Raw genomic sequence first — 24,085 nt, 5'->3', positions numbered from 1 at the left:
AGGCTGAAGTGCAGTGGCGATTCCTTGGTGTTATCATAGCACACTGTGGCCTCAAGCTCCTGGCCTCACACAATCCTCTTGCTTCAGCCTGCCACCCGCCAAGTAGCTGGGACTATAGGCACGGACCACTATGCCCAGCTTAAACCAGTGCCTTTGAAGTCCATCATGAAACTAGGGAGCTGCTGACCCTCTCTCTCTCTCTCTCTATATATATATATACACATATTTTTTTTTTTTTTGAGACAAAGTGTCACTTTGTCGCCCAGGCTGGAGTGCAGTGGCGGCAATCTCCGCTCACTGCAACCTCTGTCTCCCAGGTTCAAGCGATTCTCATGCCTTGGCCTCCCAAATAGCTGGGACTTGGCACATGCCATCACACCCAGCTAATTTTTGTATTTTTGGTAGAGACAGGGTTTCACCATGTTGGCCAGGCTGGTCTCGAACTCCTGACCTCAGGTGATCAACCCGCCTCGGCCTCCCAAAGTGTTGGGATTACAGGCGTTCAGAACCACTGCACCTGGTTTTTTTTTTGTTTGTTTTTTTGTTTTTTGAGACAAAGGGTCTTGCTGTGTCACCTGGGCTGGAGTGCAGTGGTGCAATCACAGCTCACCGTTGTCTCAACTTCCCAGGCCAGAGTGATTCTCCTACCTCAGCCTCCCAAGTAGCTGGGACTATAGATGCACCACCATACCCAGCTTATTTATTTATTTTAGAGATGAGGTCTCGGCTGGGTGGAGGGGCTCACGTCTGTAATCTTAGCACTTTGCGGAGGCCAAGGCAGGCAGATCACTTAAGATCAGGAGTTCAAGACCGGCCTGGCCAACAAGCTGAAAACCCATCTCTACTAAAATTACAAAAATTAGCTGGACGTGGTGGTGCACACCTGTAGTCTCAGCTACTATGGAGACTGAGGCAGGAGAATCACTTGAACCCAGGAGGCGGAGGCTGCAGTGAGCCGAGATCTTGCCACTGCACTCCAGCCTGGGCGACAGAACGAGATTCCATCTCAAAAAAAAAAAAAAAGGTAGAGATGAGGTCTCACTATATTGCCAAGGCTAGTCTTGAACTGCTGACATGGTGAAACCACGTCTCTACCAGAAATACAAAAAAAAAAAAAAAAAGAAAAATTAGCTGGGTATGGTGTCATGTGTCTATAGTCCCAGCTACTCAGGAGGCATGAGAATCATTTGAACCTAGGAGGCAGAGGTTGCAGTGAGACAACATCGTGCCACTGCACTGTAGCCTGGACAATACAGCAAGACTCTATCCTAAAAAAAAAAAAAAAGAAAAAAAAAAGAAATCAGGCTGGACTGGGTTAAGGGTATAAAAGAGGGGTTGGAGGTTGCACTAGACTACACTAGGGTCCTAGGAAAAGGGATGGAGCTCTCTGGCTGAATCAGATCAGACCAGGTCAGGAAAAATGAGGAAGGAGCTGTAAGTCCAGGAGGGACAGAGGTTTGGGGTTGGGTTCACACCTCTGTGGATTCAGAGGTCCTGGTTGGGGTACATGGTCAGACTATCTGAATGAATTAATTCACCAACAGACATATATATAAACATATGCATATACATGCATACATACAAACACACATATACACTCCCTTACCTGCACATATAAACAGATCCAGGCCCTCCCCAGCTCAGCAGCACAAAGCTCTTCAGCAATGTGCTAAGGCTTGGGACTGGGCCCACACATGTACCTGAAAACAAAGGGCACGAGGGCTTTGGAGGGTCTCTCTCTTCCCCCACCCCAGTAATTCCTCTTCAACAGGGGCTGCTGGGGGCAAATGGGGAGGAGCCAGATATGGGGCTCCAGAGGAAGTTGCTGGCCACTGTGTTTCCTGAGTTCAACAGTGTGTTCTCCTGCTTCTCTGACCTACCCCCTGCCCCCAAGCAGGATGGGGTCCAGGCCTGGCAATCTACCTTTTCCCTTGACTACCTCCCTCCATACACATACATACGTGAACCTACAAATGCCCGAGTCACACAACAATTGTCCCAGCAGCCCCATAACTCAACACAGTCGCACTGCTAAGCCACACATTCAACACATCCTCATTTATGGATTTATAGCCTTCACTCACTCAGCAGTCACATATTCTCTGCTTTGTTCAATATCATATCCCCAGCAAATAGAATGGGCCTAGTACCTAAAGAGAGTTCAATGAATACTATTTGAATGAATTAATTCACCAACAGACACATACATAAAAATATGCATATACATGCCCACATACAAACACATGTATACACTCCCTTACCTGCACATATAAACAGATCCAGGCCCTCCCCAGCTCAGCAGCACATACATACACACAGACACACACTCAGGCTAACGGGCTAGATGTACACCCAGTGCCAGACACAGACCCACTGTAGATGTTACCTGGCACTCTCACGGCGAGTTGCTGGTGGCAGCTAGCCGGTAAATGTCCTTCAGGCTGGCCAGATCTACAAAGGAAGAGTTGGGGGTGGGGTGCAATAGCATTCCTTGGGGTCCTGAGGCACTGGGCAATGAGAAGCTGGGCTGGCAGCAGAGCAGGGCCAAGGTAACTGTAGATTGGAGAGGGAATGGATGGGTCATCCAGTCCCTTCCTCTGGTGTCTTCCTACCAGCTAGGGAGGTAAGGGTAGAGGTGCAGGTCTATCGGGCTTTATTTCAGGTTGAGAGAGACCTTAGGAGGGGAATAGTTTGAGGCCTCAGTTTCTCCTGCCTGGGATGACAAAGAGGGACACTGGATAGAGAGCTTTATGGGCACTAAGACCCCATCTCCAATCCACAGCGGGGTCTCCTTATCTTCCCAGTCTTTAATGGTGAAGAGGAGGGGACTTGGAGAGTTAACTACCTGGAAAAGAGTCTGAAAAGTACCCCATTTATCCTCCCATCCTCCCATAGAGCTTCAGGCTACCCACTAGCAACAGAACTGTCTTCCTCCCTCAGCGTCCCCACCCAAAGTCAGCAAGGAGACAGACAATCCTGCTACTCTCTTAATCCCTCACCCAGGGACCTTAGCACCAGGGAGACTAATTTAGACCTCAGCTGGTGACCGGGTGCAGCAGATCATGCCTATAATTCCAGTACTTTGGGAGGCTGAGGTGGGTGGATCACCTGAGGTCAAGAGTTCGAGACCAGCCTGGCCAACATGGTGAAACCCTATCTCTACTAAAAAAAAATATACAAATTAGCCAGGCATAGTGGCGGGCACCTGTAATCCCAGCTACTTGGATGAGGTAGGAGAATTACTTGAACCCAGGAGGTGGAGGTTGCAGTGAGCCGAGATCATGCCACTGCACTCCAGCCTGGGCAACAGAGCAAGACTCCATCTCAAAATAAACAAACAACCAACCGACATTAGCTGGGCTAGTAGGCTGGGGGCTGGGTAGGGGTAGGAGTCTCCCAGGTACTCTAAGTACCTCAAGACCCTCTAACCCAAGCCCCCTCCTAGGCCAAGTCCCCTCTCTCACTCCTCCCTCAACAGCATAATCCAGGGCAGTCTATCCTAGGAACCTGCCCCAGAAGGGCCACCTGTCTGGCTGCCCCATGACAGCTAGGGGTGAGAAGCAACAGTCCTGGGGTGAGAGGTGGGGAGCAGACTGAGAAAGCCAATTCTCCCTCAACTTTGAGGGAGATGGGGCCAGGCTGGGAGATCTGGGAACAAACTTTAGGGTCTTGGGTGAAGGAGAGGTATAATTCAGGGAAACAACTTCAAAACAGTGAGGGGAAATGTTAGGTGAGAGTGAAGGGATCCAATTCATACAGTCTTAGGAACTGTAAGGATGGGGAAAAGACTGCCTTGGACTGAGTCATTATTAGGCATCAATGACCAACCAGGACACTCTCAAACCGAAAAGTCTCTTTATTGATTGGTACCATACATGACTCAAATGGCCCAAAAAAAAAAAAAAAAAAAAAAAAAAAAAAAAAAAAAAAAAAAAGGCATTACAGTTGGGGTGGGATGTCCACCTTCCTCACCCCTTCCCTCAGCTCCTGACTCAATACCCTTCCAAAAGTGGCAGCTGGAGTGGAGGAAATAGGGTGTGGGGGACCCCAGAATCCAGAGGGAAGAGTGGGGAGAGAGGTGGTGCTAGCACTTCCTGGGACTGGCCACAGGAAAAGGCAGCAAAGCCACAGAGCTGGCCCAGCTGCGTGAAACCCTGCTCCTGGCTGCACCCTGGCGGAGCTGAGGATCCTGGCTGCCTCCTCCTCCTCCTCCTCCCTGCTACGAGGAAGGAGTGGCAGGGGACACTGGCAGGTGAAGACCCTCTACTTCACCCAGGGGGACAGAGGCCTGTTTCTCTCTGGTGGGCTTAGAGCTGGGACGTCATTGGTGGCCCCTTCCCCTCTGTGAAGGACAGAGTAGGATTACGTATGCAGTTGGAGGGGTTGAGGGAGGAAGATTCTGGAGGAAAGTGGCTAAGCCCCTCTCCCATCCCATGCCTGCCCAACTGAAACAAAACCAAAAATACAGCAACAAGGCTGCACCCTTCTCTCCAGGCTCCCTAAGGGAAGGAGTCTCCCCTCCCTACATCCTAGACAGCTGCTCTTGTGGAGGACTTGTAAGGAATATACACACCATAGGGGTGGGGCTGGAAGAGAGGGAGTCACGAGCACTAGGAGAGCAGGCCAGAGTCCAGATAATGGGGAGACAGAGACAACAGCAAGGGTCTGTCACCAAGATGTGGCCACCGATGTCCCACTACCCCATGGCATGCCTTCCCCAACTGCGGTCACCCCACAGGAAAGGGCAAGAGAGATGGCGGTGTCTCCTTGGTCTGAAGCTCTCACACCGTATAAAATGGTATGCATACCTCCCTCCCCACCTCTCACCCCCACCTAGACCCTAGGCCCCCATCTGCTAAGAGTAGGGAGGTAGCTGGACTTTTAATAGGGGAAGAGGGGGGGACATGAGTGATTTTTTTTAACTTACATTTTTAATAATATTATTTTTTTAAAAACTTGGAGCTGGGATAAGTGGCAGCTGGAAGAGGAGCCCAGAGCTTTACCCCTCTATTACCAGCTGCCTAGGGGAAGGGGCATTCAACCAAACCCCATAACTTTAAGTCCCTAAGGGCTGTGGGTATAGAGAACCCCAGGCCTGAAAGGGGTAAAGTCAGGGGGATGGGAAACCCAGAATCTGGAGTGAGGATGGAGGCAAATGCCCTGGGGGGTGGTCAGGACATGTCTCAGAGGCCCAGGTTCCAAGTAGGCATCCACATGAGTACCCCCTTCCCCTAAAAGGCTCTGCAGAGGCCAGGCCCAGCCCAGGGCCACTGTGGGGCAAATCTTGGCACCTGCCCCCAGCGAGTCCAGTTCCTCCTTGAAGCAGGTGGATGGAGGCTGCCCATTTTAGATGCTCAGTCTCTTCATTGTGTCTTCTGCTTCCTGGGGCTGCGAGAGGTGGGGCAGATAGGCAGAGCACTGGGTGGCCACGGCAGGGCCTTTTACTGGGAGGCCTGTGACGTGGGGTTCTCCGATTTGCTTTCTTGGCTGGACGGAGGCTTGCTGTTCCAGGGGCTGTTGGCGCCCAGTGCAGGGGAGTTGTTAAAGCTGTCCTCGTCGTCAATGCCGTTGGCTGCGTCAAACTGGGTGTTCTCCAGCCGGGTGATGAGCCTCTCGTCCTCGTCCCCGAACTCCCCGCCCATCAGGGTGGGCTCCCCCACCACCATCACATCCTGAGAGTGGCGGAGGTCCCCAAACATAATCGGGGCAAGGGCTCGCCCGGCCCAGGGCGGCAGATACCCCCAGAGCCCCAATACCCACCCTGGAAGCTCAAGAGTCCCCACCCCCTCCTCATACCCGAATTTAAAACCTCAACTCCTGACACCCTCAGCTCCTGGAATCCTTCCCACTGAAGAACACCAGAGCATCAAAGCCTTTAGCCCATATCCATTCCCCTAGCTCCCTAGCCCGTCTCCCCAAAATTTTAGGGGACTCCTCAACTTCTGTCCACATGTAAGAGAAAGGGAGATCAAACACGAAGGAAGGGCAGTATGTGCATGTGCAAGGGCATGTACTCTGGATCTGCAAACACTCCAGTCTGCGGGTCATTCTATCAGTGTGAGTGTGTGCGCTGGATGGTCTGTGAGCCCCAAGCTGTCTGTCCTGAACGTCTGTATGTCCTCATGGCTGTCTCTGTTCCTTTATGCCCTAGCTTCCTACGGCTGAGTCTGTGTGATCACACCCATGCAAGTGCCTGACAAGGACTCTCTCACCAGTAAAAGCAGTTAGCCCATGCTGGCAGAGTACATGAAGAAAACTGTCTTTGCTTCTATGCCTGCTAGTGAGCTCAGGCTTGGACAGGGGTCAGGGGTGAGCAGTGGGGCAGCCCAGAAGAGAGAAGAAAGCCGAGATGCTTACAGGTACCTGGCTGGAGAGGGCGAAGGTGCTAGCTGGGCTCTTCTTCTTGCTGTTGCTGTTGTTGGTGTTACCGCCCCCCGAGCTCATGGTGCTGCCCCCTGACATCTTCCGTTTCCGCCGTTTGCTGGGCTGCTGACGTGTGGGCTCCGCTGTGTCAGGGAAAGGAGACTCAGATTGGAGAGGGCCCCAGGTCCCCTATTCTAAATTGTGGCTCCCAAGGAGCATGAGCCTGCCCTGATCCCAATTTTGTAGACCTGGGAACAAGGAAGGGGCAGGGAAAACTTCAAAAGGAAATATAGATACAGTTTTGGGGAGCAGTGTGAGATCCTGGTAAAAGCAGGTGCAAGGCACTCACCGGGAGGTGCTACCATGCGCTGCCACTTCTGGAAAAGGCAGGTCTTGAGGCAGTCACGGGGGCTGAGGCTGTAAGTCTTGTGGCGGGACATGAGCTCTTGCATGGGCTCAAGTATCACACAGAGCTAGGAGTAGGCAAGGAGGTGGCTTGTCAGGGGACAGACATGGAGCCGAGACTAAATGGACTGGGGCAGAAACTGGGAGGTCGGAGACTCACTCGGAGGTAGTTGAGAGTGGAATTGGACAGCCCACACCGGGTGATGTTTTTCGAGAGCTGATCCAACATCTGGGGGTCTTGGGCCTAGAGTGGGAGAAAAGACAAGCAAGAACACTGACACCTGGGTTGCCTCTGCTCACCTGCCCTATCATCTGAGCATTGTAACACTCCTGAGAGAGGATACTCTCTTATAAAACCTGCTGTTCAGATGAAGACACCCTAACCCTCTGTCTAAGGCCAGTCAGGAAATGACCGACCTTGTTCCACCCTTCCCCCTGCCTGCCTTCACTCTTGTGTCCTGGGTCCTGCCCACGACTCACATGCATGGCAAGGATGCTGCGGGGGATGAGCTCTCGGTGCTGCCGGATGCTGAAGTGCCACGTCTTTATTCGCATCATGTCGTCAAACATGAACTCCAGGTACAACCGGCCCTCCACACACACCTGGGGAAAGGCTTGTCAGACCCCGCCCCCTCCCCACATACTATACCTGAAGGTATGTCTATTACAGTCTCCCATTTGCTTACAACTCTCCCATTGCATATACGTTTGTCACCTGCACATTAAATCTGGGTGCACAAATGTCACAATACCCCCCACCCATATACCTGGCCCTTACACACACAGACACACAACACACACACACACAGTAGAAAATCTTAACAGATCGTCCTCTCCCCATGTAGTTAGTGATACACTCATCTGCTCTATGCTATGTGAGGGCAGACTCTTGTTCACTCGTGTAGCCCTAGGGCCCAGAAAACTATCCCATACAAACATAATACATGTTTGCTGATGGTTGCAACATGCCTATCCGCCCTTCTTATTTTGCCACTTCGCAATGTGGCTCCCTGGAGAATAGCTGTGAGTATACACTGGGAGAGAGGACGGTAATCAAACCCAGGCGCCATGGTGTTCCACATCCAGCTGGGTTGCTGACCTGGGTGAACATGGGCTTGCCATGCTGGGTCACCATGCTGCCCTGGTCACAGTCGAGGGACACAAAGTTGCTGTGGAATGCCTCCTTGGGGTGCTTAAGAACATAGTACAGCTCCGTAGCACCCCCCTCAAAGATGCTGCGGAAGTAGCGTGGGATCAGGGTCCGGCCAATGGCTGTAGAGATGGGACAAACTCTTCAGACAAAGGGACCGCAAAAGGGGCCAGACAGATGCCTCCCCTACCAAGCTAGATATCCCCTGGCACTCCCAGACCCACTTCTAGACTCTAGAACTACACAGGAGGTATACACCCCCATAGCAAGAGCCCAGAAGTCACTTACTATATCTCTTTGGTCCATCCTCCAGGCAGAAAGTGATGGTCAACATGGCATCGTCCTCAAAGAACTCAGTTGTGAATGCATCCCACCAGAGATTGTCACACTCCTAGGGAGCATGGTGAGGTGTGTTCATGTTTTTTGTCTTTTTTTTTTTTTCCTTTTTGTGGAGAACGGGGTCTCGCTATATTACACAGGCAGGTCTCGAACTCTTGGGCTCAAGCTATCCTCCCGCCTCTGCCTCCCTGAGAGCTGGGATTACAGGCGTGAGCCACCGCGCCCGGCCGGTGTGTTCATGTTATAAGATATCCCATAGGGTGCCCAGATGGCCCTCCTGCTCCCAATTCCTTTTCCCTTGGCAATACCTCTGTCCAGTTCTGAAGCCGTTTGTTAAGCTCGAATATTCTATAGTCAGTTTGGTTGCCATATGGTGTGTGCCTCCTGGAGGAAGTGAAGGAGGCAGATCAATAGGAGCGGAGCCTCCCCACCCCACCCCTACCTCGGCCTTCACCCAGTGGAAAGCACCTTCTTCCCCACTGGACTCCACTTACCCAATCCCTGGCTCCAGGTATGTAGGCGGGTACATGGGAGTCGGGCTGTGTAAAGTAAGAGGCTATGAGAATGGGGGTGGAAGACAGGAATTATTGGGGGTGGGGGGCTACTCCCTCCTCTTTCCAGGCAAGATCCCACCTGGAGAAGGGTTAGGAAGTGGCCAAGAGACTCACTTACCCTACATCCCGATCCAGCATGGTGCCGGGATGGAAGGGGGGGAAGGCGTTGCCGTTTGGGGGCTCCTTCGGGGAGTACAGCTTGAATGACTTTGAGGAACAACCTAGAAGAGAAAGAAAGGAGTCATAGCTGGGCTCAGTGGCTCACATCTGTAATCTTAGCACTTTGGGAGGCCAAGGCAAGAAGACTGCTTGAGCACAGGAGGTCGAGGCTGCAGGGACTAGCCAGGGCAACATAACAAGACCTCATCTCTAAAAATAATTTTAAAAGTTGGCCGGGTATGGTGGGGCACGCCTGTAGTTCCAGCTACTTGGGAGGCTGAGGCGGGAGGATCACTTGAGCCTGGGAGGTTGACACTGAAGTAAGCAGAGATCATACCACTGCACTCTAGCCTGGGCAACAGAGTGAGACCCTGTTCCTAAAAGAAAAAGGAGTCCCCTGACCCCCTCTTGGGAGCTCTCCGATAAGCCTGCTAGACTGTGTGGATAGGGATGGTCTTACGGAGCTCCTTGGCCTGCTTACAAGAGAGTGGTGGAGTAGGGGAGGGGGCTACTCTAGGGAGTACCTGTCTCTCCTAATTCTGGCTCCAATCTTATTTCATTAAGAAACAAGAGTATTCCACCCTAATCCCAGCGCATAGCCAAGATTCTATTTCTTCATTTGGCTGAGCCCTAGATGACAAAAGAGGAATTGAAGCTGGGAAGAATTATCACAGAACAAATAAATATCCAATCATTAGAATCTAATTTTGATAAACTCCCTTTTAATCTACATAGTTTCATTCAATCATCATAACAACCTTACGAGGCAGCAGGGCTGACCATAACATTCCCATTTTACAGATGAGGCAACTGGGGGCTCAAAGGAACTTGCCAAGATCATAAAGCTAGTAACTCTGAAAGCTAGGACTTGAGCTTGGATCTTCTGATTCCCACATCCTATACTTTCTACCATCGGACCCCGCTATTGCCCTCTAGAGACCAAAGTGGGGGAGGAAAAGGGGGGATTTTCGAACTCTGCCCCTCCTCCACCCTCAGGGTCTCAGGAGGGCAAGGGATAGAAAGATAAATGGGGGTGGGTGCCTGTTGGGTGCGGCCTACCAGATAACCAGTTGTGCCTTCTGCCTCCCCACTAACGGCCACTCCCTTATCAGCCCAGCCCCACCCCTGCCCCACCAAGGGTATAGAGTATTGTCTCCAAACCAGAAACCCAAAGCCTCAACCCCTTTTCTCTTCTGAGACTTGGGAGTGGGGGAGGCGGCAGATAAGCCTCCTTTGGATCCCACTCTACCTACAATTGAGAAGTAAGTGGTTTGGGAAGGAGCCTATGTTCCTCAGTCTAGGGGCACGTGGTCACTAGACAGGGGTCTTGCTAGTGTGTATCTGCGATGTCCACATGTCCTCTCTCACACCTCACCTAACAGCAAACAGTTCCTGGAGTACTGTTTTCTGACTGGAAGAAGTGTTAAATTCATAGTTGGGTATGAGCCAGGTACCCCTACAACTTTGTTTCCCCTTCTCACCAGATAGGAGGGGAAACTGAGGCACAGTCCCAAAAGTCATCTGACTCCAATCACATTTGCTTCCTTGAGTCCCTAAAACTTTACTGCATTTGGAAGGGTAGCTAGATTGGTTGTATCTGTATCTCCTCCCCAACTTAAGACGCAAAACCTATTTTGTTCCTTGGGGGGAAGAGACAAAAGAAGACCCTGTGCCAACATGTGTCATTTTATTCTCTCCCCAGGGCCCCATCCTCACAATGCAGGGCAAAAGGAGGGTCCCAGACTGTACAGTCTCTGAGGGTGCCAAGAATCAAAGCCTGTGTGTGCCTGCACACACGTGTGCCTCATCCTGCCTAGCAGGCTTCTACCCTCAGCTCGCCCTAACATGCCTATCAAGGGCTGGAACCCAGCAGCCCCAGGCAGATTCAGATGCCCGCAACAGGCCCTCACCCCACGCACGAGCTCCACATCCATATGCTCCAAGAACAGCACACACAGCCTTCACATGCCAGTCTGGACTGAGCCTGTGTCTCCAGAAAGACAGTCCCCACTCAGCCACTAAGTCTCCCCACTACACAGGCAGACTAAGGCCACACAGGAAGCCCAAGCTCACACGGCCCACCAGAGGCCAGGCCTGGGCAATAAACCCAAGAGTAGATTCTCAGATCTGGCCCTCATCCCCCAATTAGGCCATCCTTTCTCCCATAACTTAACCACCCCTGCCTCCTCAGTTTAGGGACCACTTGAAATGTGTCAGCTCAAGAACCTGAAGAGAAAGGAAGCAGGATGCCTGGGTTTCTCTCCAATTTTGTAAAAAAAATTCTCAGAGCCTCCATTTCTCTCTCTAGAAAATGAACAGGCATTGTCTGGGCCTGGGTAAATAGCTCTGAGGAGCTAAGGCCCAAAGCTCTGGGCCTCTATTTACACCTCCAGCGAATGGACACAAACTCAGCATCTCTCCAGAGCCACTCAACTCCCAGTAGCTCCAGCACAAGGGCTTGGGAGTAGAGAAGGGGAGGGACATCACCCAGACCATCTGTCCCTGTTGCTGCCTGTCCCCAGCAGCAGGAGTAGAGGGAGCAAGTAGAGGGGGGACGGGGGTGGGTGGGTGGGGAGATGTGTCATCCAGCCCTGTAGTCAGCCATGGCCCCCCTCCCACCTCTAGCAATCTGGAAGCCTTTAGGAAGGGGGAGAGAAGAGCCCAGAACTAGTAAAGTTTTCTCAGGGTGGAAGCTGCATCCCGGGGCTGAGGGGGGCACCTCCAGCTGGGCATTGCCATGGTAACCAGGCTGACCAGAGGGCAGGCCCCCTCCCTTTAGGGGCTGGCCACAGGTCAGCAGGCCTGAGCGCCCCGGCGGCTCTGAGCTGGGGCACCTCTCCCCCAGCCCGCAGACCAAGCCTGGGCCGGGCTGAGGGCCTTCTGCCCACCCCCCAACAGGCTTGCAGGGTGCTCAGACTTACCTGGGAGAACTGAGGGGGCCAGGAGAGGTGCGGAGAGAGACTGCAAGCCCAGAGGAGTCCTGGCAGGGGTGAGGGCTGAGGAGGGGACAACTTCAGCAGCTCATGTCCCGAGTGGGACAGGCAGGCCGGGCTGGGAGCTCCACTCCGCCGGCCGCACAAAGACTCGCACGCACAGCCTCGGCCCGCCCCGCGGCGGCCGCAGCCCCGGGGGAAAGTTACAATGGCCACTGGGCTGGGCGCCGGGGCCAGGGGCCGGCCTGGGGGGCGGGGACCGCGGGGAGTCCGGAGCCTTCTTTGTTTGCAAGGTTTCCCTCAACAATGGCTGCTCCGCTCTTTCCTCTCTCCTCCTCCTCCTCCTCAGCTCTCCCCGCCGCCGCCTCTCGCTGCCTCTGCCTCCGAGCAGCCCGCCCGCCCTCCCCAGGCCACCGGGCCCCTCTGCTGGGAGTACCAGGAGAGGCAGGGCCCGGCACTCACACTCACTCACACTCGCACACTCAGACACACACGCAGCGCCCGCCGGCTGCCTGCCTTTCTCCCTTTCTCTCCCTGCCTCCCTCCCTCCCCGCTCGCTCTCTCCGAGCCTCTCTCAGAATGAGGCCCCAGGGCGGGCGGAGGGTGGAGCTGCCCCCACCGGCCCCGCCCCCTCCCTGAGAGGAAAGAGGAAGAGCAAGGGAGGGAGGGAGGCTGGGACGGAGGGACTGCTGAGAAAAACAAAAGAGAGACAGAGACTGGGAGAGACAGGGGACGGAGCAGATTGGGCCAGGAGAGACCTGGATGGAGGAGAGGCCTGTGGGGGCCAGGAACGAAATGCAGCCCGCCTTCCCCGAGCCCTAGGCGAGGTGATCAGGAGTGAGCAGGAGAGCCAAAGCCACTGGCAGAGATGGAGGAGGGCGGGCTCCTCTCTGCAGACTCCAAGATCTTCAAAGCACCTCCCAAACCTCCCCGAAATCTTTCTCGCCCCTGTGATCACTCAGGTTGAAGGCAGGCCTGGGATGCCACCCTGGGCTCCCCTGGTGAAATCCGGGAGAAGCTGGGGGGAGAGGCTCCAAGGGGTTATTTTTGACAGACACACATTCTGACATCAGCCTGTAAACACTGATTGGAGGGAGGCGGACACTACAGGCTTCCCTGCCCCCAACCCACCTAAGTTCCAAGCCTTGACTTAGATCCCCCTTAACGGGAAGCCCCCTTCCCCACCACCACTGAAGACAAGTGGGTGCCAGGGAAATAGGCATTGTCAGAGCTAGGGAAAGCCAACTTGGCCATCCAAGGGTCCCGAGAAGGAGCCTAGTTTGCTGCTGAATCCTCCCCACCACCCCAGGAAAAAAAAAAAAAGGTGTGGCTAGTGGATAGGGCCTGTTCTCCCATCCAGCAGGGGCATCCCAAGGGAGCAGGTATTTCTATTTTTTTCCTAAGGTAATTTTGTTGTAGCAGGAGGGGGTATTTCTAAAACTTGGAGAGTGGTCCAGACCTTACTCTTGGACCAATAGGAAAAGGAAAACACATAGTGTACACACACACACACACACACACATACACACACACGGGAAGGGGGAGCGCAAACCTTCTATTTCCTTCTTTGCAATTTGAGTGTCTGTTTCTCTACTCCCTTCCCCCACCCTCAACTATATTCACACGTAACTCCAAGGACAGGATTTCTCATGACATATTCACCAGTTAACTGTGCAATAATATTGCACCTGGCTCTGTGAACATCTTCCACATAGATAACACATCTCACTTTCACATAAATCAGTACCTGATACACACTTCAACCTGTGATATATCGTTTTTCCGAGATGGAATCTCTCTCTGTTGCTTAGGCTGGAGTGCAGTGGCGTGATCTTGGCTCAATGCAACCCCCACCTCCTGGGTTCAAGCGATTCTCCTGCCTCAGCCTCCTGAGTAGCTGAGCTTACAGGTGCATGCCACCACACCCAGCTAATTTTTGTATTTTTAGTAGAGACAGGGTTTCGCTATGTTGGCCAGGCTGGTCTCAAACGCCTGACCTCAGGTGATCCACCCACCTTGGCCTCCCAAAGCGCTAGTATTACAGACATGAGCCACCACACCTGGCCATCAACCTGTGATATATCTCAAATCCTAAATATACCCAAATCCTGGATACACACACACACACACACACACACACGCACACACAGTCTAAGCCATACACACTGGGACCTACGACACGCATCCTGACCTCAATACACACACCAAAACTGTGTTATAACCCCTAAACCTGTGACAGCCTATTACATACCCTGATCATTTATTATGCAAGGACTTAACGTATAAATCACCCTCTCTGAAACCTGCGTACCATTCCTCATCACAGCCTGGCCATAGAAGAAACCCCAGCTTTTACAAGCATACTGAAATCTATAACATTCAGCCAGACCCTGCAACATACAGCCTATCACCAGGACTTAAGACATTCCCACTGACTCCCAAATTTACAACTTACCTCTGGGGTAGTCCCAGTTCTCCCCCACTGCCTTTAAACTTTCCAAAGTGCATTCAGTACCTCAAGAGATCCTCATGGCACATAGGGCCAAATATCCTAACAGTGAGATCCTAACAGAACTCACTGAGACAGGATGACCAGGGTGGGTTGGGGGGTGGCAGGGTTGAACCCTGCACTTCTAAACCCACCAGATATAAGCCAATTCCTACTGCAGCCATTCCTACTCCCTTCCCCCACCAGGCCTCAAATCACTATCCACATGGGGAAGGGGAATGCGCTCTGGCTTTTGCCTCCGGCCCAGAGCTCAGAACCCCGACCCAGCCTGTCTCCTCAGACAGGAGGGACTACAAGGGCCCTCCAGTCTTGCTATAGGGTAGAGGGGCCCCTAAATGCCAAGATGTATGAAGACTGGCAAACCATTCAAAACAGGCCTTCTAGTTCTCCTTCTCCAGGAAGTCTGCTCCTCTCTCTGCTCTGACCCGATTCACCTAGTTGCACAGGGCCCGAACAGGTCCAGCTAAAAAGAGCAAGTCTGAGTTAGAAGGCCTTAGAATTGGTGGTGAGGTGGAGGGAGCAGCAAAGAATGACAAAGATGACGAGGAAAAGTACTCCTCCTGGAGGTGGGGACTCAAAGGACAGTAGCCAGCACCAGCCCACAGGATGAGGTACCAGCACTGCCCCCTGCTCGGGCCCCTAGGGCTCCCTGACCCAGGCCTCCAGTGTGCCTGCCCCCCTTCCTTTGTCTGTGCCCGGCCTCCCGTTGGCCTGGCGCTCTGCCATCCTCCTCTCCTGGCTCCCAGCCGCCACCACTGCTGCCTCCTCCCCTCCCCCTACTCCTCCCTGCCTTAACCCTTCTAAGCCACATGCTGCCCCAGACAGGCCCTGACCCCCTCAGCATCTTGCTCAGGGTGATGCCCTTTAGCAGAGGCTCTCCTTGCTCCCAGCCATTCCAGCCCCAGAAGCTGGTGCTCACCCCAGAAGCACTATGGGAGCTGGGCGTGTGTATGTGTGTATCTTGTGGTGTTTCTGCATGTGCATGTGTGTGGGTCTGTGTGCGCTCTGGCTTCCCTCAGTCACATGTGTGGGGCATGTGCTGTCTCTGCCGGGCTGGGGGAGGAGGAGGAGCCCGGAGACAGCAGAGCACAAAGGAGAGACTCAGACAGGCAGGCAGGCAGGCGGCAGGCGGCCTGCCAGGGCGCCTCAGCCCTCACCCCAGGGCTGCTCAAGGTGGGGGAAGTCTTCAGGCCTGGACTGCTACATGCTGCCATGCTGCCCTTGTGTTCAAGCCTGTGCTCCCCCATCCAAGCAAGCTGCAAGTCAGGTCCCCTCTCTAACCCCAACTGCTACTATTCCCCACCTCCAGTCTACTCTGAAGCCCTCCCCATGTGGTTCTACTTAAAGTCTAACCTCCATCCATCCTCTATGGCATCAATCTACAAGACTTCTTCACGATCTGGAAAAAGACTCCCCACTCTTCCCTATCTTTTGCCCTCTCTCCCTCAGTCAGACCACTAGACACAAAAGGAACATGCCTTCTGGGGCACTGACTGAAGTTGTCTTCCCACCCACCCACAAACCCCCGTCTTGGGCCCTCTTCCTGTTCCCATTCTGCTCCCAGAGACTAAGAAGAAGAGATTTTCTCTCTCCTACCACTGGACCCAGGCACCCTGCCCCAACTTCAGGGCCAACCTCTCATCCACCTCCAGCCTGACAACCCCTCCATACATACATACTAGCTTACTCATTATTTGTAGGAACTAAGAATTACAATTTAAGACTCATCCTTCTAGCTTGTTCAGATCCTTAGTTTAACTGCTCTGCTCATGTGCGGTGATGGAGGGTCAGGGCCCTGGGGTGGGCTAAGAACATGATGGATCTGAACGGGGTACCCAGCATGGGGCAATTATAAAGGAGAAAATCCACACATAAACATGTACACCAAGCTGGTAGGAGGAGAGACGATGGGGCCAGGCAGGATTCCAGCTTGGCAAGCTCTTCCCTCTCTTCTCCCCAACCCTCTGCAGCAGGTATGGTTCCCATACCCGGATATTCTAGGATTCTTAGGTTCTCTTATTCCTCCTTCTGGGACCCATGCCCCTTAAATATCAGCCTCAGCAGGCACCTGAAGTGTTTGCCCAGCCCAGCTTGGCCTGGGTCACATGATTTTCAAGGAAGCTTCCGTGCTGGTAGCTTCCCGTGAGGATCTGTGGGGGAGTGAGGGGTGTCCAGTTGTGAAGTATGTAGCCAAAGCAGGCTACATTCAAGGACACTGACTTCCAGGAGAAAGCTGACTCCAGTCTGGGCCAGGAGGGCCAATTCCAGGACCCAGAGTCCCGGGGATGGAGAAAGTGTGCCCCTGAGGCCCTCTGTAGACTACCTCTCCAGTTGCACGGCTTTTCTCTTTCCTCCTGGCAGTGAGGTAGATGCCCCCCGCCACCCCCCTACCAGCCCCTCAGGAAAAAAACTCAGACTAGGCTATCCCTGGCAAGAGCTGATATGTTTTGGGGAGGCAGGGATCTGAGCCTGGGTCCTCTCTCAAGTTCTCGGTTTGGGGTCAAGTATTGCTCCCTCAGCTTACTTCTCCACAAATCACTCTATTTCCTAGCCTGCCCTCCCACTAGGGTGGAGATGCCAGACCCAAGGGTCCAATTATCTGGCACCTCTTAGGAGTACAATCGGTGCCTCAGAAGGGCCAACCTTCCCTGGCAACAGGCAGGAAAAGTTGAAGGGGGGGCAAGATGGGCCGCAATCAATACCTCCCTGCAAACAGGGTACTCAGAAACAGCATGGGGGGGATGTCACAGGATAGGTAAGAGGCAATGGGCAGCAGGGAAGGGGGGGCAGCCCAAACCAGCCAATCACAACTCTATGGTGACCTGAGGGGGGGGGTCAAAAGTCCAGAGTCACTTCTGATTGGCTAACAACCTGGAATTCTGAGAATTTCGCCCCCCCCAACCTCTCCCCAATTAGCTTACCCCCGAAAAAAACATACACATAAGCCACCCCCAGCATCTCCTCCCCGTGTTTCTGGACTGCTGCGCATTTACACAGTTGGGGAAAACCCTCCCCGCCGGCCTGAGGCCCCGCGTAGCCCTTCCAGCTCCCGGCCTCCCCCATGCCATCGACAACCCCCCAGACAAGTTCTCGACAAACACGGGGTGAGGGGTCCGCGGGGACGGTTGGGCAGGAAGGGGACGAGTGGCCGCGCGCCCCACTCACCAGGACAGGCACAGCCCACTGACATCTTCACATCTCCTGCCGCTGGGGGCCCAGCCGAGTCACGGTGCCCGCCCCTCGCGGGGACAGGCCGGGCATGAGCCGCCGCCGCCGCCCGCGGCCCCCGCTGCGCTTGCCGCCGGCCCGGCCCGGCCTCGGCGCAGTACGGGCGGCCCCTGGCTGCGGCGAGGGGCCTGTCAGACGCGGAGCAGACAGGAAGGAAGCCAGGCAGGAAGGCGAGCAGGGCCTCTGCGTGTGTGCGCGCGGGTGTGAGTCCGCGGAGTGTGTGTCCGTGTGTGCGCGTGTGCGTGTGCGTGTCTGTGCGCTCCCGCCGCCGTCGCCGAGCGCCCCCCTCTCCGCCCTCGCGCTCGCGCTCCCTCGCGCCGACGCCGGCTCCCCAGCCCAAGCCGGGCAGGGCCGGGCTTTATTAATATGCTAATTGTCCTGCTAGTGGGAGGGGAGAGCCGTGTCAAAGTGACCCGGGAGAGCGCGCAGCAAGCGACGACGTGCGTGCGCCGCGCGGCGGGCGGGCGGCGAGGGGCTGGGAGTGCTCGGGGAACGGCATGCATGTGACGCAGCTTTTAAAAAAGGAGACGGAGGCAGAGACCCCAGAGAGGGAGGGCGAAGGGGAGGGCTTGGAGGCGCAGCCGCGCGCTCGGTGTCCGTCCTCCGGGTGCCGCCGGGTGGGGAGCCTGGCTGAGCCGGAGCGGGAGCCGCGGCTGGGGGAGGCGGAGCCGGGGTGGGCAGTATGGTGTAGCTCTCTTCACCCCGGACCGCGCTCCAGGAGGGATAAGGGACTGCAGACCCCCTGCCAGTGCTCCCTGCTGAGACGCCAGCCTTCTTTTGGAGGCCCCTTGTTTCGCGTCCCTTCCCTAAGCTGCGTGGGTAAAGAAGCATTCTCTTAATTCTTGTAGCAACCCCTCAACTCACCTCCTCCCTAAATTAACCACTCCTCCTTTGCCTGCGGAACCAGTTGGGACTAGAACTAAAAGGGTTAATTAAGTGGGGTCCCCGCCCTCCTCTGCCTAAGGGCTGGGGATATGCGTTTTGCCGGGGGGAGGGGGCTGCGGAATGACCACCAGATTGGATTACGGAGGGGCAATACAAGGCCATCCTTCCTCCTTGCAGACTGACGCATCAGTCAAGACACTCTCCTCCCTTCCCCCTTTTCTCCAGCCTTGGTGCCTTCACCTCCGTACCAACCCCCCAACCCCACCGCCTCCGATCCCCCTGCCTGGAAGCTGCTCTCCTTTGAGGGCTTCGGAGATGAGAACAGGAAACAGGCCCCTCCAGTGCCCCCTAACCCAGAGAGGCAGAGGCTGTGGGCCGTGGGGGGTTGGATGGGAGATGATATGGATGGTCAATGTAAGGAACACTCCTTCCCCTGGGAGGAGCCTCCCAACCTTCAGTCACACTTCAAGGACTCCCCAACCCAGCCCTAGGAGGGGAGGGGCTCCATCTCCATCCCTTCCCAAAAGCTCAGCTTTAGCTGCCTCATAAACAGGAAATACCTATTAGCCAGGAGGAGGGAAGGGAGGGGAGCCGCCTGGAGTAGAGAGTTGACCCCCTCCCTTCTGGGGTCCCCGGCTGCTAGCTTTTCTTTCTTAAGCTTCAGGATGGGCTCCAGGGATAGACGATGGAGACTTGGACTAGTGTCTTCTCCCTGGGGCATCTTGCCCAGACTGGGTAGGGGGTTCTCCTCTTTGTTACTTAGAGGGGTGTTGGTTGAGAAGGCTGTTTGGTTCCCTCACTCTGGCTCAGAGTCTGCACAGCTGGCTTGACTGGCTGGAGGAGGGTTACGAATGCGGAGGCTTAAGTGTTTATGAGACCTCTTCTCTTCACCTTAGGTTTTTGCTGAGGGAGCATGAAATGATGGAAGGGTGCAGAGTCCGGGGATTGAAAAGAAGGCCTGCCTAGGAATGGAGACCCTCTCCACCATGTGTTTAGGATGGGGCATAGGGGAGCTCTACATTGTGGAGTCTCCCACCCCCAGGTTTCCCCATTTCCACCCTCACCAGGAGCAGAGAGGACCTGACTGAAGCCATCCACACTCACACAAGTATTTCCTTGGCAGCATCCCCTGCCTGAGTGCACCCCCTACCTGCATTCTCCCAGACAAAGGTCAGCACTAGAGGGAGTAGAGAGAACCTAAGGCAACAGAACACTGGCCTGGAATTGTGGATACCTAGGTTTGAACGCAAGATTCGCTCCTCATTACCTGAGTGATTTGAGACAACTGACCACCTCACCTGGAACACTAGCTTTATCCTCTGTAATTGGTACCTATGACTTGGTGAGAATCAAACTAGACAATGTACACCCAGTCATGTAGATACGTGTTCCTTTCTGTTTGTTTTTTGGTTTTTTTTTTTTTTTAGATTATCCAATTCTAAGAGTCAGGAGGGGGCTGGATTGGCGGGACAATTTGAGATGGTGTGGAGGAGGGGGAATACCTACCTTGACCTCCTTCTCTCTTTTCTGTCCATGAATTTGCCTTCCTCCAATCCTGTGACCACTTACCCCTAAGGCCACTCATTCCAAACAACTAGCTTGGTCAGATTCCATGGTGACCAACACAATGGTGATCATCTGGGTGGACAGGGGGACTACAACTCACCCTATAAAGGTCTTTGCCTCCTGTGAATCTGAGATTTCCCTGTCCTAGATTACATATGTGGAAGGTAGAAGCTTAGGAAGGAAGAAAAAACTGTCTTACTTGAGCATGCACTAGTGCCAGGCACTCCCCTAGGTCTTTTACACCAGCCGACTCATTTATCTTTCATGAGGACCTGTGGAAGAAGGTGCTATCACCTCCATTGAACAAGTAGGAAAACAAGTTCAGAGATGATAATAAATTTGAACGTGCCTGTAAAACACTGTTCTCCCTCTTCACCTACTAGTTAATGCTTCCTTAACACCTTAGTTCTAGCTTCACCTTCTCTGGGAAGATTACCCTTCCCACTCCCACTGACACTATAGCCCAGTTACCCGTAAGGAAATACCATCTCAGTACTGTTGAATGGGTGGTTAAAATAAGTGATTGGGGCTCCTAGAGGAACTCCATTTAGGGAAGTTAGTTAACTTTGCCAAGGTAACAGAGCTAACAAGCACTTGACCCATTGCTCCAGTCCTTGCCTTACCTCTAGTGTGGATCAGACCTGGTGGGGATGGAGAAGAGAACATCTTTGGAGCATCTCTGGGAATTGTGGTATAGGCAAAAATGGGAAGAAAGGTCACAAACACCTGGCAGACAGGATGTAGTAGGAAGGGGGTGGAGTCTATGTGGAGGGAGGGTCTTTAACTTAATGACAATGTCCGGGAGGACTGGAGGCTTAGCTGATTTGTATGGATGGGTATAAGCGCCCAGTATTCTCTCTCCCTCTGTGTATGTGTGTGGTAAAATTCACATATCATAAAGTTAACCATTTTTTTTTTTTTTAGATGGAGTCTCATGCTGTCGCCCAAGCTGGAGTGCAGTGGCACGATCTCGACTCACTACAACCTCCACCTTCCCAGTTCAATCAATTCTCCCTGCCTCAGCCTCCTGAGTAACTGGGCTTACAGGCACCTGCCACCACGCCCAGCTAATTTTTGTATTTTTTTTTAGTAGAGACGGGGTTTCTCCATGTTGGTCAGGCTGGTCTCCCAACCTCAGGTGATCCGCCCACCTCAGCCTCCCAAAATGCTGGGACACCCGGCCTTTTTTTTTTTTTGAGATGGAGTTTCGCTCTTGTTGCCCAGGCTGGAGTGCAATGGCGCAATTTCATCTCACTGCAACCTCCGCCTCCCAGGTTCAAGTGATTCTCCTACCTCAGCCTGCCGAGTAGCTGGGATTATGGGCATGCACCACCACGCCTGGCTAAAATTAACCATTTTAAATGATCAGTTCAGAGGCATTCTAGCTTTTTATTTTTTAATTTTATTTATTTTTTTGAGACAGAGTCTCATTCTTGTCACCCAGACTGTATTGCAGTGGCGCAATCTTGGCTCACTGCAACCTCCGCCTCCCAGGTTCAAGCAATTCTCCTGCCTCAGCCCCCTGAGTAGCTGGGATTACAGGCACTGCCACTATGCTTGGCTAATTTTTGAATTTGTAGTAGAGACGGGGTTTCACCATGCTAGTCAGGCTGGTCTGGAACTCTTGACCTTGTGATCTGCCTGCCTCAGCCTCCCAAAGTGCTGGGATTACACGCGTGAGCCACCACCCCCAGCCTTATTTCTTTTCTTTTTTTTTGAGACAGTCTTGCTCTGTCGCCTAGGCTGGAGTGCAGTGGTGCAATCTCAGCGCACTTTAACCTCCACCTCCCGGGTTCAAGCGATTCTTCTGCCTCAGCCTCCAGAGTAGCTGGAATTACAGGCATGCACCACCACACTTGGCTAATTTTGTATTTTTAGTAGAGATGGGGTTTCACCATGTTGGCCTCTAAGTGATCCACCTGCCTCAGCCTCCCAAAGTGTTGGGATTACAGACATGAGCCACTGTGCCCGGCCCTTTTTTTTTTTTTTTTTTTGAGACAGAATCTTGCTCTGTCACCCAGGCTGGAGTGCAGTGGCATGATCATAAGTAACTGCAGCCTCAAACTTCTGGGCTTAAGCAGTTCTCCTGCCTCAGCCTCCCAAGTAGCTAGGACTGTAGGTACATGCTACTGTGTCCAACTAACTTTTTTATTTTTTGTAGAGACAGGTTTCTTGCTGTTAGCCCGGCTGGTCTTGAACTCCTGGCCTCAAGTGATCCCCTGCCTTGATCTCCCAATGTGCTGGGATTACAGACATAAGCCACTGCCTGCCCCTGGCCCTTGTTTTTGTTTTTTATTTTATAGTCTTGCTGTGTTGCCCAGGCTGGACTTGAACTCCTGGGCTCAAGCAATCATCTTGTCTCAGCCTTCTGAGTATCTGGGACTACAGGCCCGTACTACACCAAGCTTCTAGTATTTTTTTTTTTTTTTTTCTTGAGACAGAGTCTCGCTCTGTCACCAGGCTGAGTGTAGTGGCTGGATCTCAGCTCACTGCAACCTCTGCCTCCCGGTTCAAGTGATCCTCCTGCCTCAGCCTCCCGAGTAGCTGGTACTACAGGTGCGTGCCACCACACCCAGCTAATTTTTTTTTTTTTTTTTTTTTTTTTTTTGAGACGGAATCTTGCTCTGTCACCAGGCTGGAGTGCAGTGGCGCTATCTCGACTCACTGCAACCTCCGCCTCCCGGGTTCAAGCAATTCCCCTGCCTCAGCCTCCAGAGTAGCTGGGACTACAGGCACATGCCACCATGCCTGGCTAATTTTTTTGTATTATAGTAGAGACGGGGTTTAACCATGTTGGCCAGGATGGTCTCTATCTCCTGACCTCATGATCCGCCCACCTTGGCTTCCCAAAGTGTTGGGATTACAGGCGTGAGCCACCGCACCTGGCCCAATTTTTTTGTATTTTAGTAGAGATGGCACCATGTTGGCCAGGATGATCTCGATCTCTTGACCTTGTGATCCGCCCACCTCGGCCTCCCAAAGTGCTGGGATTACAGGCGTGAGCCACTGTGCCCAGCTGCTTCTAGTATTTTTCAATACTAGTCATTAGTGCAAGATGCACTCTGGATACAGGCAGGAGGTACTGAGAAGAAATTAAGATTAGGAAAGGGGAACAGAAGAGGAGCCTCACAAAAAGGCAGACAGCAGAAGCAACTGGCTAGACTCATTCCAATAGAAGTAAGCCCCCTGTTTGTCCCAACTCCTATAACTGCTCCCATCCAATTCCCTCTGCTGACCTTGGCCTTCTATGTTTTCTCTTATATTTCTCTCACCCTTGAAATTCTTTCAACTAGTTATTAGCATCGCTTTTTCTTTTCTTTCTTTCTCCCTTTCTTTCTCCCTTTCTTTCTCTTTCTTTCTTTCTTTCTTTCTTTCTTTCTTTCTTTCTTTCTTTCTTTCTTTCTTTCTTTCTTTCTTTCTCTCTCTCTCTCTCTCCTCTCTCTCTCTTTCTCTTTCTCTTTTTCTCTCTTTCTCTCTTTCTCTCCTTCCTTTCTCTCCTTCCTTCCTTCCTTTTTCTGACAGAGTTTCACTCTTGTTGCCCAGGCTGGAGTGCAATGGCGCAATCTCAGCTCATCACAACCTACGCTTCCCGGGTTCGAGCAATTCTCCTGCCTCAGCCTCCCAAGTAGCTGGGACTACAGGCATGCACCACCATGCCTGGCTAATGTTTTGTATTTAGTAGAGATGGAGTTTCACCACATTGGTCAGGCTCATCTCAAATTCCTGACCTCAGGTGATCCACCTGCCTTGGCCTCCTGGAGTGCTGGGATTACGGGGTTTCGCCGGCCGCGCCCGGCCTGGCATCGCTCTGTCTTTCAAGGATGAATCTTGACTTGGATGCTATGGCTCACACATGTAATCCCAGAAACTCAGGATGCTGAAGAGGGAGGATCACTTGAGCCCAAGAGTTTGAGACAGCAGTAAACTGAGATTGCACTATTTAGCTTGGATGACAGAGTGAGACTCTGACTCAAAAGAAAAAAAAAAAAAATTA

The 24,085-nt window shown here is 53.0% G+C and overlaps 1 protein-coding gene across 5 annotated transcripts; it reads right to left on the bottom strand.

Annotated features, from left to right (window-relative positions):
• Positions 1-2,421: 2,421 nt before the first annotated feature.
• LDB1 (LIM domain binding 1) lies at positions 2,422-17,954 on the bottom strand. Of its 5 annotated transcripts, none has more exons than XM_017851803.1 (11): positions 17,578-17,721; positions 8,930-9,032; positions 8,752-8,796; positions 8,566-8,641; positions 8,207-8,309; positions 7,868-8,040; positions 7,249-7,371; positions 6,929-7,012; positions 6,713-6,836; positions 6,358-6,506; positions 2,422-2,451 (listed from the first exon to the last, which is right to left on the bottom strand). In XM_017851803.1, the coding sequence occupies exons 1-11, from the start codon at positions 17,600-17,602 to the stop codon at positions 2,437-2,439; spliced, it is 1,020 nt and encodes a 339-aa protein (XP_017707292.1). In that variant the 5' UTR covers positions 17,603-17,721; the 3' UTR covers positions 2,422-2,436. The 5 variants fall into 5 exon arrangements, with proteins under 5 accessions (XP_017707292.1, XP_017707293.1, XP_017707289.1 ...); XM_017851804.1 differs by having other exon boundaries at positions 6,364-6,506; XM_017851800.1 differs by lacking the exon at positions 2,422-2,451 and adding an exon at positions 3,842-5,672 and having other exon boundaries at positions 17,578-17,954.
• Between the last annotated feature and the right edge of the window lie 6,131 nt (positions 17,955-24,085).

Source organism: Rhinopithecus bieti, unplaced genomic scaffold (genome assembly GCF_001698545.2).
Source record: "Rhinopithecus bieti isolate Rb0 unplaced genomic scaffold, ASM169854v2 scaffold_31787, whole genome shotgun sequence".
Lineage (NCBI taxonomy): Eukaryota > Metazoa > Chordata > Mammalia > Primates > Cercopithecidae > Rhinopithecus > Rhinopithecus bieti.
Note: the sequence above shows the minus strand (reverse complement) of the source record. Positions and strands in the feature narration are given on the sequence as shown.